Here is a 17,052-nt window from a genome sequence, read left to right on the forward strand (position 1 = left end):
CTCATTGTGATGGATGATTAAGAGAATTTGACCTTTATGTTTGTGTTTCCTCATATATACTCCTGAGAAACAAAAAGTCATGGCTGGACAAGTTCCTATAGTCCCATAAGCTATATAAGTTTCAAACTTTATAAAATATGTATTTACTATTTATGTCATAAATTGTACGTATAATGTGAGAATCTCTGAATGTAATTGTAGAGTTAGACAACTAAATTAAAAGAGTTTATATATATATATATATATATATATATATATATATATATATATATATATATATATATATATATATATATATATATAATGAATTGGTATTTCTGCTTCTCTACTTTGTGTAAAACAATGGAGTTTTATCTTTGCATAATGAACAACTCACACATTACATATTAACATATGATTTTATGAATATGAAGCACTGTACTATATGAAAAATATCATAGAACAACTGATTTGGTTGACAAAAAATAAATACTTAACAGGAGCAGCAAGAAATTCAATTATTATTTCTACTGGTAGGGAACACTAAAATAAATAAGAATATAAATAAAGTTACCCCTGTTTTTATTCTCATTTCAGACCTGTAGGTCTTGGTTGCATCAGAGGATTCTCATGCGGTTTAACCAAGGGATGTTTTTGTGCAGCATTTTTTCACTGTGTGAACACCCATTTGTCACTTATCTTATGTCGACTATGACAGTAATAAACTCCATTTCCCATCATTCCCCTCGCCAGTCACATGTTCACTCTACACCTATCACCTGTCGCCACATACAGCCATGCACACACTCCTCACTAATCACCACACCCAGCTGCAGCTTGTTACCTGGACTATAAAGGACTTCCACTCACACCACCTCACGGCGAAGTATTGTTTCCCCAGTGTACAATTCTGAGCTTTTATATCTTGTCTGCCTTTCTGTTACCGTTGTTGCCTGTTCCTGTTTCTTGACCTATTGCTGCCTGTCCTGACCCTTGCCTGGTATACCGTTCTGTGTATGATATCCGCCTGCCTCGATCTACTGCCTGTTCCCTGACTACGATTCTGCCTGTTCCTTACTGTTCCTGTTTGTTCCTGTTTTGACCCTGCCTGTACGACCACTCTACTCTAATAAAATGCTGCATATGGATCCCTGCCTGAGTCTCCATTCACAACAGAAGACTTTGCCACCACTACGATCCAGCAGCTTCCCCGGAGAGCATCTGCACGGTATGGACATTACTCAACTGTTGCTGTGGAGTATGCAGGGTACACGTTCTCTGGAGGAATATATTGGTGAATATCTGGACATTGCTTACTATTCTGATCTGCCTGACTGTGCATTAATAGACTTTTTCTGTGATGGCGTTAACCAGCCACTCCAGAACAAATTACGTCAAGGAGGACCGCGTTCATCATTCAGTAACTTTATGGATTTTGCTTTATTGACTATTGGCTCTCCGTTTACTGTGGGTGTCGCGGAGGAATGCGACTCCTCGTCTGGTTGTGTAATGGCCGCCGCGCCAGATGACATTCACAAAATGGCGGTCACCACCAGAGGTGTCAAGTAACGAAGTACAAATACTTCGTTACCTTACTTAAGTAGAAATTTCGGGTATCTATACTTTACTGGAGTAATTATTTTTCAGCTTACTTTTTACTTCTACTCCTTACATTTTCACGCAATTATCTGTACTTTCTACTCCTTACATTTTAAAAATAGCCTCGTTACTCTTATTTCATTTCGGCTTGTTTTCATTCCGGCTTTAAAAAAAAAAAAAAACTATACAGATAAATCGCGCCATCCGGATAGAGTGAATTTGATTGTGGTTGGATGAGAAGATAAAACATATAGCGTACCATTCTGACACCCTATTGGTTTGTACGTAATCCATCACACCTGCACATCAAATCACGTCACACTCCAGCAAGGAGGACTAAAAGGTGCGTTCACGCGGCCTTGTAATTCCTGTAGTTACGAGATTCGAGCTTGTAAAAAGCGTTCACGTCCTCGTAGAGATCGTAATTACAGCTTGTAAGCTGGTAGTTTTCTGAGATCTCCCACATGTTCCACCTGACCGCTGTATATTCATTTAGGTGTTGATAGTGGTGTCATGGAAACGCATAATTCCTAGTCCAAGGACCAAAAGGACGTGAACAGCTCCGAATATAACGTCACGTGTTGTCATGTCAAGATTCCGGTAAATACGAGGTGACGTGAACGCAGTAATAGTCAGTGTTGGGGGCATTGCTCAAAAAAGATGATTTCTTATAAGTTATTATTTCTACACTACTGGCTCATTTAGGCTATCAAACGGGTGCTTTCTCTTCGTCCTCTGCAAATTAAGGTAGGTAACGTAATGTTAGTTCGATAGAGAGACGTTTAAATCGTATACCGGTTTTTAAACTTTTTTTTTTTTTTTTTTTTTTTTTTTAAGCGCGACCCTTTTATTTATGTGACACATAGTCATATACAACCATGTAACTAAACAAGCCAAAACGAATTAATTTAAAACGAAACTTAAGGTAAACCTGCATTGCTCTCATGGTATACCTCTCTCTTTCAGTGAAGTGGAGCAGTGCTCTTGCTGAATGGCACGGATTGCACTACAGACTATTGTACCTTTTATATGTTTTTTTTTTTAAACTGTATTTTATTTTTCATAACGAACAAGCTGCGATGTCACGTTTCCAGTGCTTTGTTGTGTGCGCGTGAGGCGCAGGCGCGATCAAACAGCTGTCTTTAAAGGGAGCTTGCCTCGTCGTCATGGCAACGGTTCGTGAACAGGTCAGATTACGTCAGAGTTTGTTGGATGCTCAGACGACCAAACAAACGCCGATTAAAGGTGCCCTAGATTCAAAAATTGAATTTATCTTGGCATAGTTAAATAACAAGAGTTCAGTACATGGAAATGACATACAGTGAGTCTCAAACTCCATTGTTTCCTCCTTCTTATATAAATCTCATTTGTTTAAAAGACCTCAGAAGAACAGGCGAATCTCAACATAACACCCACTGTCATGTAACAGTCGGGGTGTACGCCCCAATATTTGCATATGCCCGCCCATGTTCCCAACATTATGAAAGGCATTAGACAAGGGCAGGCATTAACGTCTGGAGCAGCACAACCGAACCATCAGACTAGGTAAGCAAGCAAGAACAATAGAGAAAAATGGCAGATGGAACAATAATAACTGACATGATTCATGATAACATCATATTTTTAGTGATATTTGTAAACTGTATTTCTAAATGTTTTGTTAGCATGTTGCTAATGTACTGTTAAATGTGGTTAAAGTTACCATCGTTTCTTACTGTATTCACGGAGACAAGAGCCGTCGTTATTTTCATTTTTAAACACTTGCAGTCTGTATAATTCATAAACACAACTTCATTCTTTATAAATCTCTCCAACAGTGTAGCATTAGCTGTTAGCCACAGAGCACAGCCTCAAATTCATTCAGAATGTAAACAATATAACAGTATACAATACTCACATAATCCGACGCATACATGCCGCATGCATGACGAACACTTTGTAAAGATCCATTTGAGGGTGTAAACTTTGTTTATGTACTGTTTAAGGCAAGCGCAAGCTTGGGGGCAGAGAGCATGAGAATTAAAGGGGCAGTAGCATAAATCGGCTCATATTTAATGATGCCCCAAAATAGGTAGTTAAAAAAATTAATTAAAAAAAATCTATGGAGTATTTTGAGCTGAAACTTCACAGACACATTCAGGGGACACCTTAGACTTATATTACATCTTGTAAAAAAACATTCGATGGCACCTTTAAACATGTTCAGTCGGGTAAACAGACTCCGACCAACGCCAACACCTATCCAACAAACTCCAACAGAGAGTTTGCTGGCGTTTGTTGGTGCGGTGTGAACTGAAACAGCTGAAAACAGCTGGCAGGTGTTAATGTCAAGCCCTGATTGTTACTAAGCCTGCCCTGGGTACACCAAAACTACCCGCATTTTTCTTGTCCGTTGCCCTCACAAATTTCTGCAGTTAAGCTTGGATGTACATTTACATTCCAATAAAGGTTATTAATGCCTCTGAATTTTGACTTTTTGCACCATTTGAATACTTATAGGCAACTAGTCATGATATCTTCCACTCCATGAAACCCATGTTAAAGGTCAGTAGTACACATATATGGTGCTTTAATGTATTTGCATTGTACTAAAATGCGTTCATTTTCAATGGACATATATGCGGCTGAAACGGGTAGCCTAGTGCATCCCAAGTTTTTCAACATTAACATTTTAATATAACATTATGGTCATTATGGCCTTTAGAAAAATGTTTTTTTGAGGAGGTGGAGTACACAATAGGCCCCTGTGGCACGGCCTAAGCTTTTGTCCTTAATGGCATTTTTTCCCCTACATTACTTTTACTTTTATACTTTAAGTAGTTTTGAAACCAGTACTTTTATACTTTTACTTGAGTAAAAAGCTTGAGTTGATACTTCAACTTCTACAGAAGTATTTTTAAACCCTAGTATCTATACTTCTACTTGAGTAATGAATGTGAATACTTTTGACACCAGTGGTCACCACAATAACAACACCAAGTCAAGTCAGCACTGATCGCCCAGCGCAACGTCACGCCTTCGCTGATCGCCCAGAGCAACGTCACGCCTTCGCTGATCGCCCAGAGCAACGTCACGCCTTCGCTGATCGCCCAGAGCAACGTCACGCCTTCGCTGATCGCCCAGAGCAACGTCACGCCTTCGCTGATCGCCCAGAGCAACGTCACGCCTTCGCTGATCGCCCAGAGCAACGTCACGCCTTCGCTGATCGCCCAGAGCAACGTCACGCCTTCGCTGATCGCCCAGAGCAACGTCACGCCTTCGCTGATCGCCCAGAGCAACGTCACGCCTTCGCTGATCGCCCAGAGCAACGTCACGCCTTCGCTGATCGCCCAGAGCAACGTCACGCCTTCGCTGATCGCCCAGAGCAACGTCACGCCTTCGCTGATCGCCCAGAGCAACGTCACGCCTTCGCTGATCGCCCAGAGCAACGTCACGCCTTCGCTGATCGCCCAGAGCAACGTCACGCCTTCGCTGATCGCCCAGAGCAACGTCACGCCTTCGCTGATCGCCCAGAGTCACGTCAGGTCTCTAGATCAGTCCGGGAGCGGAGAGGGTTGCGTTCCAGTGTGAATGATCCACCGCTCATTTCAGCACGAGCGGCTGGCATTCCTAAACCTCCGCCGGCTGCTACACTCTCAAGTCAACTGGCTTCGCACTCAAGCCAGCCGGTCGCTTCGCACTCAAGCCAGCCGGTCGCTTCGCACTCAAGCCAGCCGGTCGCTTCGCACTCAAGCCAGCCGGTCGCTTCGCACTCAAGCCAGCCGGTCGCTTCGCACTCAAGCCAGCCGGTCGCTTCGCACTCAAGCCAGCCGGTCGCTTCGCACTCAAGCCAGCCGGTCGCTTCGCACTCAAGCCAGCCGGTCGCTTCGCACTCAAGCCAGCCGGTCGCTTCGCACTCAAGCCAGCCGGCGGCAACGCTCTCAAGCCCGCCGGCGGCAACGCTCTCAAGCGCCCTGGATGCTATGGACAATATGGCTGCTTTGCCAGTGCCCACGGGCAAGATGGCCGCCCCCTCAGTGCGTAAGGATGCAGGGGGCGTTCCAGCCACTGAGTCCGCTCCAGAATCCGCCCCAACCAGTGAACCATCGCCTCATCCTCATAAGAGGAGGAGGAGGAGGAGGAGGAGGAAGGCGTCCTCCTCTTCTCAAGACACAGACGCCCTTCAAGAGACCGCTGTGGGTCTGGAGACCATTCCAGTGGTCTCTCCTGCGCCGCCCAAGCACCTTGCCCTGCCAGCGCCACCGGTGCTCCTCGCCCTGCCGGCGCCACCTGTGCTCCTCGCCCTGCCGGCGCCACCTGTGCTCCTCGCCCTGCCGGCGCCACCTGTGCTCCTCGCCCTGCCGGCGCCACCAGTGCTCCTCGCCCTGCCGGCGCCACCAGTGCTCCTCGCCCTGCCGGCGCCACCAGTGCTCCTCGCCCTGCCGGCGCCACCAGTGCTCCTCGCCCTGCCGGCGCCACCCGTGCTCCTCGCCCTGCCGGCGCCACCCGTGCTCCTCGCCCTGCCGGCGCCACCCGTGCTCCTCGCCCTGCCGGCGCCACCCGAGCTCCTCGCCCTGCCGGCGCCACCCGACCACTTTGCTCTGCCACCATTTATGGACTCTGACCCATCGTGGTCATTTACAGACTCTGACCTGCCGTGGCTGCCCGAGCCACCTGACCTGCCGTGGCTGCCCGAGCCACCTGACCTGCCGTGGCTTCCCGACCCACCTGACCTGCCGTGGCTGCCTTAGCCACCTGACCTGCCGTGGTTGCCCGAACCACCTGACCTGCCGTGGTTGCCCGAACCACCTGACCCGCCATGGCTTCCTGACACTCCTGACCCGCCATGGCTACCCGTGGCACCTGACCCACCGTGGCTGCCTGAATTCCTGGGGCTGCATTGGAGACCTTGTTCCATCTGCCTACATCTTCAATGCACCCACCCCCCCTCCCTTATTGGTGTCCTCTACGGCGCGAGGACGCGCCTTCCGGGAGGGGGGCGCTATGTCACGATCACCGTCTGCCCCCGTCTAGTTCCGGACTCCATTTCCCATCATTCCCCTCGCCAGTCACATGTTCACTCTACACCTATCACCTGTCGCCACATACAGCCATGCACACACTCCTCACTAATCACCACACCCAGCTGCAGCTTGTTACCTGGACTATAAACGACTTCCACTCACACCACCTCACGGCGAAGTATTGTTTCCCCAGTGTACAATTCCGAGCGTTTATATCTTGTCTGCCTTTCTGTTACCATTGTTGCCTGTTCCTGTTTCTTGACCCATCGCTGCCTGTCCTGACCCTTGCCTGGTATACCGTTCTGTGTATGATATCTGCCTGCCTCGATCTACTGCCTGTTCCCTGACTACGATTCTGCCTGTTCCTTACTGTTCCTGTTTGTTCCTGTTTTGACCCTGCCTGTACGACCACTCTACTCTAATAAAATGCTGCATATGGATCCCTGCCTGAGTCTCCATTCACAACAACTATTAGTGCATGAGGAAAAAAGAAAAAAGGAAAAATATATTTCATTTTGATTACCTTGGATGCAGTAAATTGCCCAGATAAAGAGAATCATATTGTCTTGTTTTAGTGGACAGATCTTGTGTGTTAAAATCGTTCACAGGACTATAAACACTCTCAGAGCACTGAGGCATGAGCTGCCAATGCAAAATATCATTACAGTGGAAAAACCCTTGAACTGAAATATCTTTACTCTCAATGATGGCATTATAATATATGAATATTTGATTATCATCTTGGTTTAATTCAAACTTGTCTGATGCTCAGAATATTCTGAAGGTTTTTGCAGTAAATGAGAATGAATTCATGTGGAGGATTTTTGATGAAGAAATCAGACTTCTGAAAGTAAGTGCAGAATAAAACAAAAAGATGTATAATGAAATGTGTCTGAATAGTTAGCATATTTAGAGTTTACTAATGTTGTTTTTATTACTGCATTGATACTGCAGTTCAGTAGTGTTTGTATTAGTAATAATGTTTATTTTTCTTATGGTAGATTTGAGAAATTATAAATTAAACTGGTTTAATTATGCAGCTTTATCTGGTTTATTTAATTATTTTGCTATTAGTCAAGAGCAAATTGGTTGTCCGTGTCAGTTTTAGTGCAGGAGGTTTTTGTACAGACGCTGATTGGGTTTGTATCACTGTGGTACACGTTCGGTGGAGGAACTCGACTCTCAGTTGGAAGTAAGTACATCTCTTTTTATTTAAAAAATAAAACACTAAATGAAAAGGACAAAAGAGTTTTTTTTTTTTTTTTTTTTTTTTTTTTTTAAAACACAATTTTTAAAAATTATACTAAATACTAATATAAGAATAAATAATTTGAAAGTTTTATTCTGGTGTGAAATTACCAAATACACACTTTCCTTAGTTCTCCTCCAGACCACACAGTAAAAAAAAAAAAAAAAAAAAAGTTTTACAGTGTTACAGAATTGTTGGTTTAAGTTTGAGTTCACTGAAATTAAAAATTTGTGTTAATACAATGAAGGTGATTGGTTTAATCAACAGAAACTCAAAATATTGTGTTATCTGAACCACATTAGTTGATTTGATTTGACAAAAGAAAAAATGTTGTGATAACAAACCATGAAAATAATAATCTTTTACAGTGCATTTTAAAACACTTTACTTTATTACTGTCCATTTGATCCAGAATGGTAAATTGCATTTTACAAAAAATAAATCTTTGTGTGTTTTATTAATTTGACATGAAATACAAAGCTATGTTGGTATATGTATGCAGTCAAATAATAGCTTTTTGAATTATTAATTGTGTATTTCTTGTTATATATATGCTTGAAATGTGTCAGTATAGAAAGTAGGACAACTTAAGAATTATGGAATTGTATAAAGCTCAAAATATCTTATTATTAACAGTTTTTAATAATTATTAAACATATTTTAATAATTCTTGATTAATAAAAACTATTTTTTATAATGAATGTCACATGAGACAGAAATGTGTCTTAATCTGCTGTTGCTTTCAATGTAGAAACAGCTACAACAGTTTAGCAAGAAATAATTTAATAATTATAACAAATAAAAAATAGAAACCTAAAAAGTTAATAATTATATGAATAATTAATGTGTCTTTACAGGCTGTTGCATTTCAGATCTGCTTGATTAACTCTGAATCTTTTAAAGGGAAGTGAAAGACTGATAGAGCTGTTTTTAAGAACAATGAAACTCTCTCTCTCTCTCTGTCTCTCTCTCTCTCTAGCTGCCGCTCGTCCCACTCTCACGGTCCTGCCGCCCTCCAGAGACGAGCTGCAGCAGGGTAAGGCTACAGTGGTGTGTGTGGGCAGTAAGGGATTCCCCTCTGACTGGAAGCTGAGCTGGAAGGTGGATGGCAGCAGCAGGAGCTCTGCTGTGAATCTGAGTCCCAGTGTGCTGCAGAAGGATGGACTGTACAGCTGGAGCAGCAGCCTGAGCCTCACTGAGAGTGAGTGGAGCAGAGCAACAACCATCAGCTGTGACGCCACGCACCCATCCCAGAATGCAGTGACCGAGAGCCTGAACACACAGCAGTGTGATGACCACTGAAACACACACACACATCATGCAAAGACGTAGATTATAGGAATGCATAATCATTCATTTACACACACACATACACAAACTATTACAAAGGACTGTTCTAAATCAGTCAATGCTCAACAATTAAACTTTTTTGTTAGTATATTCTTTAAATATTCTTATCTGTTGTAACAGCAATGATGTGTTGATGATGTGTCTGCCAAATAAAAGCATTTTGACTCAAATATGTTGTTGACTTTCTTACTGTATTATTAAAAACAACCTAAAATTTGTGAAATACCACTTTTATTTATTTTTTGGGGGTGTGTGTCCATTGCGATTATTGTGATGAACAGCATATTAAAATAATATTTTAATATTGAAGATATCAATTACAGTAAAAGATATATTTATGTTAACATGACATCTTAATCATATAGTTAAATAAAATATTTTAGCAACATTTAATTTATAAACATATTAATTTATAAATATATATATATATATGTAACTATAAGATATTTGAGAAATCACAGTGACAGTAAAAAAAAAAGTATTGCTTAATTTTGTATTTTGCATTAAATTTAGGGCTAAAAGCATGAATCCTGACTGTCAAGATGTATGCATTTGAACAGGATGAATGAAAAAGATATGAATATTTTCACTGTACTTGCCTAGTTGATTTATATCAAGACAGCAGCAGTGTTAGACATTAACACAGCAGTGTGATGATGAGTGAAACACACAGAGATCACACAAAGACATACAGGCATGTGTAATTATTCAGTGACACTCACACACTTTACACTTATGAAGATTTGTCAACATTGCTTTCCAATTTGCTCTTTTTAAATAAATTTGCTTTCTTTAAGCCTGTGTTTTAATACACATTTTTACACATTTTTGATGGTGTCATTAATAATTATTGCCAAATAAAAGCATGAATCATTAATTGTGTATTTTTGTTTAAAAGTATGAATATGATAGGATATATGTACCTAAAAAAAATTAAAAGACTAATTAATTTACTATAATCTTTTATTTAGTTTTTTTTTTTTTTTTTTTCATTATTTACACGTTGATATAAGTCATGAGTGCAGTTAAGCATCACAAACATATAAAATAATGCTGTAGGGATGATGTGTTGTAATTGTGGACAGATGAGGCAGACAAATGTGGATTCAGACTACACAGAATGTGGATTCGTTTCTCATGAGGAAGTTTTTCAATTTAATTTCTCAAGAATGTGTGAATGTAGAATGAGTTTGTTACTATGAACATCAACAGTTCTCCAGCCTTAAAATGTCTATCTAAGTGTGTAAAGTCAGTGAGGTGAATAATGATCTTCAACATCTGCAGAAGCTCAAAAATGCAGCACTGAAGTCTCAGAAATGAGGTTTTTGTATGATGCTTTTACACTGTGTGAACACCCAGTCTAGCTTCCCAGAGTCTCCTGGTATTTTGACTCCATGTTCACTCTGACAGTAATAAACTCCTGAATCTTCAGGCTGGACTCCACTGATAGTCAGAGTAAAATCCATGTGGTTTCCACTTTCACTGCCACTGAATCTAGAAGAAACACCTGAAGCTCTGTCTGATGTGGCATAGATCAGGAGTTTAGGAACTTCTCCAGGAATCTGATGGTACCAGGCCATACAATACTGAGTGGTATCTTTTTTAACACAGAATACTGCAGGTTTATGATTGCAGTGAATAGTGACAGTCTGATCAGGCTGAACTATTTGAGCTTCAGATTGAGTCAGAATCTGCCCCACAGAACCTGAAGAGAGAGACAGAAAACACAATAATATAAAACTACAAACATACATATAAAGAATTATGTTTAAAAATGTCTTTCTTTATTTCACCACCTGTGGAGTTTTCTCTAAATTGCCTAATAAAATGAATTTCTATACTTACTCCAGGTGCAGGTTGTGAGTGTCCAAATAATGATGGTTATTAAAGTCATGTCTGCTTTTGGATCTGTTATCATGAAGGAGACCTGTCAGTCTTAAAATCATAAACTCACTGATCTATAAAGACCTCCAGATCACTGAAGCATGCAGCTCATATTCAAAGTCTTTTCACAATGTAAATATTCTTTCTGAGAACAAGAACCTCTCTTACTGTCAAGAAACATATTTCAATTGGTCTGGATGAGCCTGATTATTTTTCTTGGACTGTTTCAATATTCTAATAATCTCAGTTATTGATCATTAAATCCTAATCAATATAACTTTATTGTTGTTGTGCTGTAATATTGGAGGTTTGATATAGAGTAATTGTGGACTAAATAATGTGTTATCTAAATCTCCTTCTCCTTCTCAGGGAACCGGGTTACATAATATGCAACCTGAGACGTTCTGAATGAATTGGTTCAGTGACTATGATTCAATGACGCTAAAAAAAGTTATAAAGATTTGTTGCATGTGTTTTTGAAAGAATTGGTTGAATGAATGATTGAATGACTCGCTCATAAAGACAGTCACTTGTCGCCACCTACTGGTGCATCAGTGTAACCTATAGAAAAAGTCAACATCCTTCTCAAACTATAAGCTAATTTCCCTCTGATTTGTGTGGTAATTTAGGTTTAGAGTGTTTCATTGACACCCATGTTGTTCCAGGACCAACAAAAGATTGATTCAAGAACAGATGTTCATCACGCTGATTGACTTTAAATACAACTGTACTTTTATGTACAGCTGTGCCTTCTAATTCAACCTTCACACTCTGCTCTTACAGATGGAATGTGAAATCAGTGAAGATTCGCCAGCAGGCCACACATATATAGGCGTGAAACCTCCAACACGATATGATGATAAAAATGTGGAATATGTACAATTTGAAATTTGAATTTGTGCTTTGTTTTTTGATTTTGTTATATTTAGTTTGGCTGAAAACTTCTCTTGGTTTATATTTTGGAGTAATTGTAATAACTCTCTCTCAGTGTCTCATCAAGAGGTTCAGTCTCCTGAGTCTCTGAGTGTTAAAGCAGGAGAGTCAGTCTCTATGAGCTGCACTGGGACCAGCGGAGTTCAAGACGACATGAGCTGGTATCTGCTGAAACATGGAGAAGCTCCTAAACTCCTGGGGCCGTATTCACAAAACATCTTAAGGCTAAAAGTAGCTCCTAAATTGCCGATTTAGGAGAAACTCTTAAAAATAATGGGCGTGTCAGTCCTAATTTTAGGAGTCCTAAATTTTTGCTCTAAGAATATTTCACAAAGCATTTTAGCGCTAAAACTAGCTCCTAAATCTGTGAAAAGTTAGGAGTAGTCAAGAGGACTCCTAAGTCACTAAGACCAAATCACAAACAGTCCTAATCCACCCAAAGACACTGAACACCATTGAGACAATAGCGATAGAGCCTTAGGTGCTGAACCTTTTCTTCATAAATGCAATAAAATGCAATTTAATAAAAAAATTTGATTTATAGATTTGAATCTATGATGAGACGCCAAAAATTAATCTTTAACAAATAAATAGATATTGTCTGATTACCTGTGGCAGTGGTTTTCATGGTTTTCATGTGTTTCTCCCAAACTTTGTTTATAAAACATAATTTGTCGCTTGAATTTTGCATTCTCTTGAGATGAAGACATCCAAGAGGTGGACAATTAACTGTATAGTTTAATTAGTAACACTTAGCCTACATTTTAAAACCTTTATGGCAACAATATGTCAACATTTTATTTTGACTGTGGGAACATTTTTATATATATATAAACAAAAAAAAAAACATTTATTTGAATAGGGCAAAGTTTGTATTTTAAAACCTTTATTTTAATATGGAAACATGACACCAAACATTCTACAATATTTCTGTGATTAAATCACTGACTCCTCCCCCATCAGCCAATCACTGTGTATAGTCCATAGCAACGAGGTCAACCCCGCCCTTACTCTTAGCTTAAGACTTCAGTCTATTCCTTAGTAAAAGTTTGTCTCAGCAGCTTTGTGGATAGGTTTTAAGAGAAAACTCTTAGCTAAGAACTTTTACTGCTATTTAGGAGAACTCTTAGTGGTAAAATTAAAATATTTTGTGAATACGGCCCCTGATCTATACAACGAGTGAACTTGCATCTGGTGTCCCAGATCGGTTCAGTGGAAGTGGGTATGAACCTGATTTAACACTGAACATTCATGGAGTCCAGCCTGAGGATGCAGGAGATTATTACTGTAAGGGGTCTTACAGTAGTGACAGGTTCACACAATGAAACAACATCATACAAAAACCTCCCTCAGACAGACACTACAGAGAACATGGAAATAAACACGTTCACAACATTCTTTCAAAGCTAAAAGACTGATGATGGGAAATGTACATTTCAGGCTAACTCTGGTCAGGGTGGTGCCCTTGCTATTATTTTTAACAAATGTTTTAAAGGGAGACTACCATCCATGACTAGGGAGACTACCATCCATACTTTTGAATCCCAAGTAATGATGCTGGACTTTCAAAAACCATTACTTTGTGTAAATGTGTATCGTCCACCTAAATATCACAAAGAATTTATTGAGAATTTCCTCTCTCATATTATTCCTCTCTCCCATTTCTATGTCTGATTCAATTTTAATTGTCGGAGATTTTAATATTCACGTTTGTTGCCTAGGAAAACCTTTAGTAGAAGAGTTTCTTGGAATGTTGGACTCATTTAACTTGACTCAGTCTGTGACAGGTAGTACTCATGAAAGGGGTCATTCTCTTGATCTTGTTTTATCATTAGGAGTTTATGTATGTGATCTTGATGTCATGGTAAACAGTTTTTCAGATCTGTCCAGTAGTATTTAATGTAAAGCTTCCTCTTCTCCGCCTGCTAAACTTTATCGCATTATTTCTTCCTCAATGACATCGGTATTCTTAAATGCTTATATTGCTGCTCCATCAATCCCTTGGATTGAGTCTGCACCACCTTCTACTGATCCAGTAGAATTAACTACAATATTTAACTCTGTTCTAATATTTTAGATCTTGCTGCACCATATAAAAAGAAGGAGAAAAGAGTCAATACGCAACCATGGCTGAATGAACAAATTAGAGCACTAAGGCAGGAATGTAGAAGAGCAGAAAGAAAGTGGAACAAAGATAAATTGCATTTTTCACTTCAAATCTTGAGGAATAGTTTGATTAAATATCAAAAAAACATTTAAAGAAAACAATTTTGCAAATATAAGATTAATGGGATTAGAGCTAGTATTGTTATTTCTGCCGCTAAATTGAGTGTAATGGAGACAACTGTGTCACTCTTGGTAATTCATGATATTATTCGCCATTTGAAGCGTTCATTCTGTCCCAGTGACACTGTCCCTGCACGTATATTAAAGGACGGCCTTGATATTATCAGTCCGAGTATCTTATCAATTATTAATAGTAGTCTTTATAATGGGGTCGTACCACCCTGTTTAAAGCAAGCTATTATTGAAAAAAAAGATAATTTGCATGTCTACAACCTAAAAAACTATCGTCCTATATCAAAACTTCCTATTTTATCTAAAATTTTAGAGAACGTAGTTTTTAGACAATTAACTACTTATTTAACTAACCATAATATTTTAGATTTTTAGGCTTTAGACGTAAACTGAGTCAGCGCTCTTAAGGGTAGTGAATGATCTGTTGCTCATAAATGATACAGGGAACCATGCTGCTTTAATACTTTTGGATCTCTCTGCAGCGTTTGATACCATTGATCATTTGATTCTCTTGAACCGGTTAAAGCAGTTTGTTGGAATACAAGGTACGGTTCACTCATGGTTTGCTTCTTACTTAGAGCAAAGAACTTTTATAGTGAAGGTTGGTAATTTCTCGTCACAGCCAGAAAATCTTACTAGTGGGGTTCCCCAGGGGTCCATTTTGGGCCCTATTTTGTTTTTAATATATATGCTCCCATTGGGATTAATCTTCAAAAAATTTGGTATCTCGTATCACTTATATGCGGATGACACGCAGATCTACTTGCCCCTAAAACCTAATTGTACTGATTCTTGTACTTCACTCCGCAGCTGTTTAGATGAAGTTAAAGATTTGATGGCAGATAATCTGGTACAGTTAAATGAACGTAAAACGGATATTATGATTTTTGGCCATTCAGCGTTGAACAAGGCGGAAATTGAAATATTAGGTCCATGGGCTTGTCATTTGCAGGACAGAGTGAAAAACTTGGGAGTCATCTTCGATTCATCTTTAAAATTTGATAGTCAAAGAAAAACTGTAGTTCGGAATTGTTTCTTTTATTTGCGGGCAATAGCTAAGTTAAAATCAATCCAACTAGCGACTTAGAAAAAGTCATCCATGCTTTTATTTTTTCCCTGATAGATTACTGTAATGCTATTTATTCTGGAACCTGTCAGACTCATGTTGCACGTCTTCAACTTGTACAAAATGCGGCGGCTAGAATGCTTATGAAGGCTAAGAAGACTGATCATGTTACTTCGCTGTTGTCTTCATTAGGCTGGCTACCAGTGTACTATAGGATCCAATTCAAGGTCTTAACGTATGTTTTTAAGGCATTACATGGAATGGCACCAGAATATTTGGTGGAGCTCATTAAGCCATACAAATCACATTCAATGTTGAGATCTTCAAACAAATTTTTATTAGTGATCCAAAGAGTGCGTTGTGAATCAAAAGGAGACCGTGCGTTTGCTGTCACTGGCCCAAGACTATGGAATATGCTTCCCTTTGAGGTTAGATCGTCCCCTACACTGGGTATCTTCAAGAGTCGTTTAAAACTACATCTGTATTCTCTGGCATTTTAACTTTTTATAGAAGTATTTATTATCATTGATGAGGATTATTATTGATGATGTGTTTTGTTGTGTTGTTTGTCTATTTGTATTTTAATTATTGATTTTGTTTACTATGTACAGCACTTTGGAGCTACAGAGTAGCCTGGAAAGTGCTCTATAAATAAATAAATACAAATACAAAAATACAAATACAACATTTAAAATTGAACAATAAAGCAGTAAGTAAGATTTTATAAAGTATTCAACAATGTGTTAAATTTTAAATTTTAGATTTCATATAAAATTAACATAAGTGAAATTTTAGCCTTAATGTGTTCTTACTGAATAAAAGTATTCATTTAAAAAAAAAAGTATTATGAATGCGCCAAATGTTTTCTATGAGTGAAAGATCTGGACTGCAGGCTGGCCATTTCAGTACTCGGATCCTCCTCCTATGCAGCCATGATGTTGTAATTGATGCAGTATGTGGTCTGGCATTGTCATGTTGGAAAATGCAAGGTCTTCCCTGAAAGAGACGAACCTCACTTTGCCACAGTCCATTTTAAATGAGCCTTGGCCCAGAGAAAACGCCTGTGCTTCTGGATCATGTTTAGATATGGCTTCTTTTTCGACCTATAGAGTTTTAGCCGGCAATGACGGATGGCACAGTGGATTGTGTTCACCGACAATGTTTTCTGGAAGTATTCCTGAGCCCATGTTGTGATTTCCATTACAGTAGCATTCCTGTATGTGATGCAGTGCCGTCTAAGGGCCCGAAGATCACGGGCATCCAGTATGGTTTTCCGGCCTTGACCCTTATGCACAGAGATTGTTCCAGATTCTCTGAATGTTTGGATGATATTATGCACTGTAGATGATGATAACTTCAAACTCTGCAATTGTTCTCTGAGAACCTCCTTTCTGATATTGCTCTATTTTTTGCTCCAGCATTGGGGGAATTGGTGATCCTCTGCCCATCTTGACTTCTGAGAGACACTGCCACTCTGAGAGGCTCTTTTTATACCCAATCATGTTGCCAATTGACCTAATAAGTTGCAAATTGGTCCTCCAGCTGTTCCTTATATGTACATTTAACTTTTCCGGCCTCTTATTGTTGCCTGTCCCAACTTTTTTGGAATGTGTAGCTCTCATGAAATCCAAAATGAGCCAATATTTGGCATGACATTTCAAAATGTCTCACTTTCAACATTTGATATGTTA

At 39.6% G+C, this 17,052-nt stretch overlaps 1 protein-coding gene and 1 gene segment (V, D, J or C); both read left to right on the plus strand.

Moving 5' to 3' along the window:
* Positions 1 to 5,549: 5,549 nt before the first annotated feature.
* On the plus strand, positions 5,550 to 9,344 carry LOC137002131 (uncharacterized). Its single transcript, XM_067361642.1, has 4 exons — positions 5,550 to 5,822; positions 7,354 to 7,431; positions 7,656 to 7,773; positions 8,810 to 9,344. Exons 1-4 carry the CDS (start codon positions 5,550 to 5,552, stop codon positions 9,130 to 9,132), a joined length of 792 nt encoding a protein of 263 aa, XP_067217743.1. The 3' UTR covers positions 9,133 to 9,344.
* Positions 9,345 to 11,847: 2,503 nt separating this feature from the next.
* The window catches only part of LOC137002132 (Ig kappa chain V region Mem5-like), a 51,895-nt gene continuing 46,690 nt past the window's right edge, over positions 11,848 to 17,052 (plus strand). The window contains 3 exon segments of the V gene segment in view: positions 11,848 to 11,854; positions 12,053 to 12,191; positions 13,160 to 13,299. Of these exon segments, the coding sequence occupies positions 11,848 to 11,854; positions 12,053 to 12,191; positions 13,160 to 13,299 (286 nt within the window).

Source organism: Chanodichthys erythropterus, chromosome 15 (assembly GCF_024489055.1).
Source record: "Chanodichthys erythropterus isolate Z2021 chromosome 15, ASM2448905v1, whole genome shotgun sequence".
In the NCBI taxonomy this organism is placed as follows: domain Eukaryota; kingdom Metazoa; phylum Chordata; class Actinopteri; order Cypriniformes; family Xenocyprididae; genus Chanodichthys; species Chanodichthys erythropterus.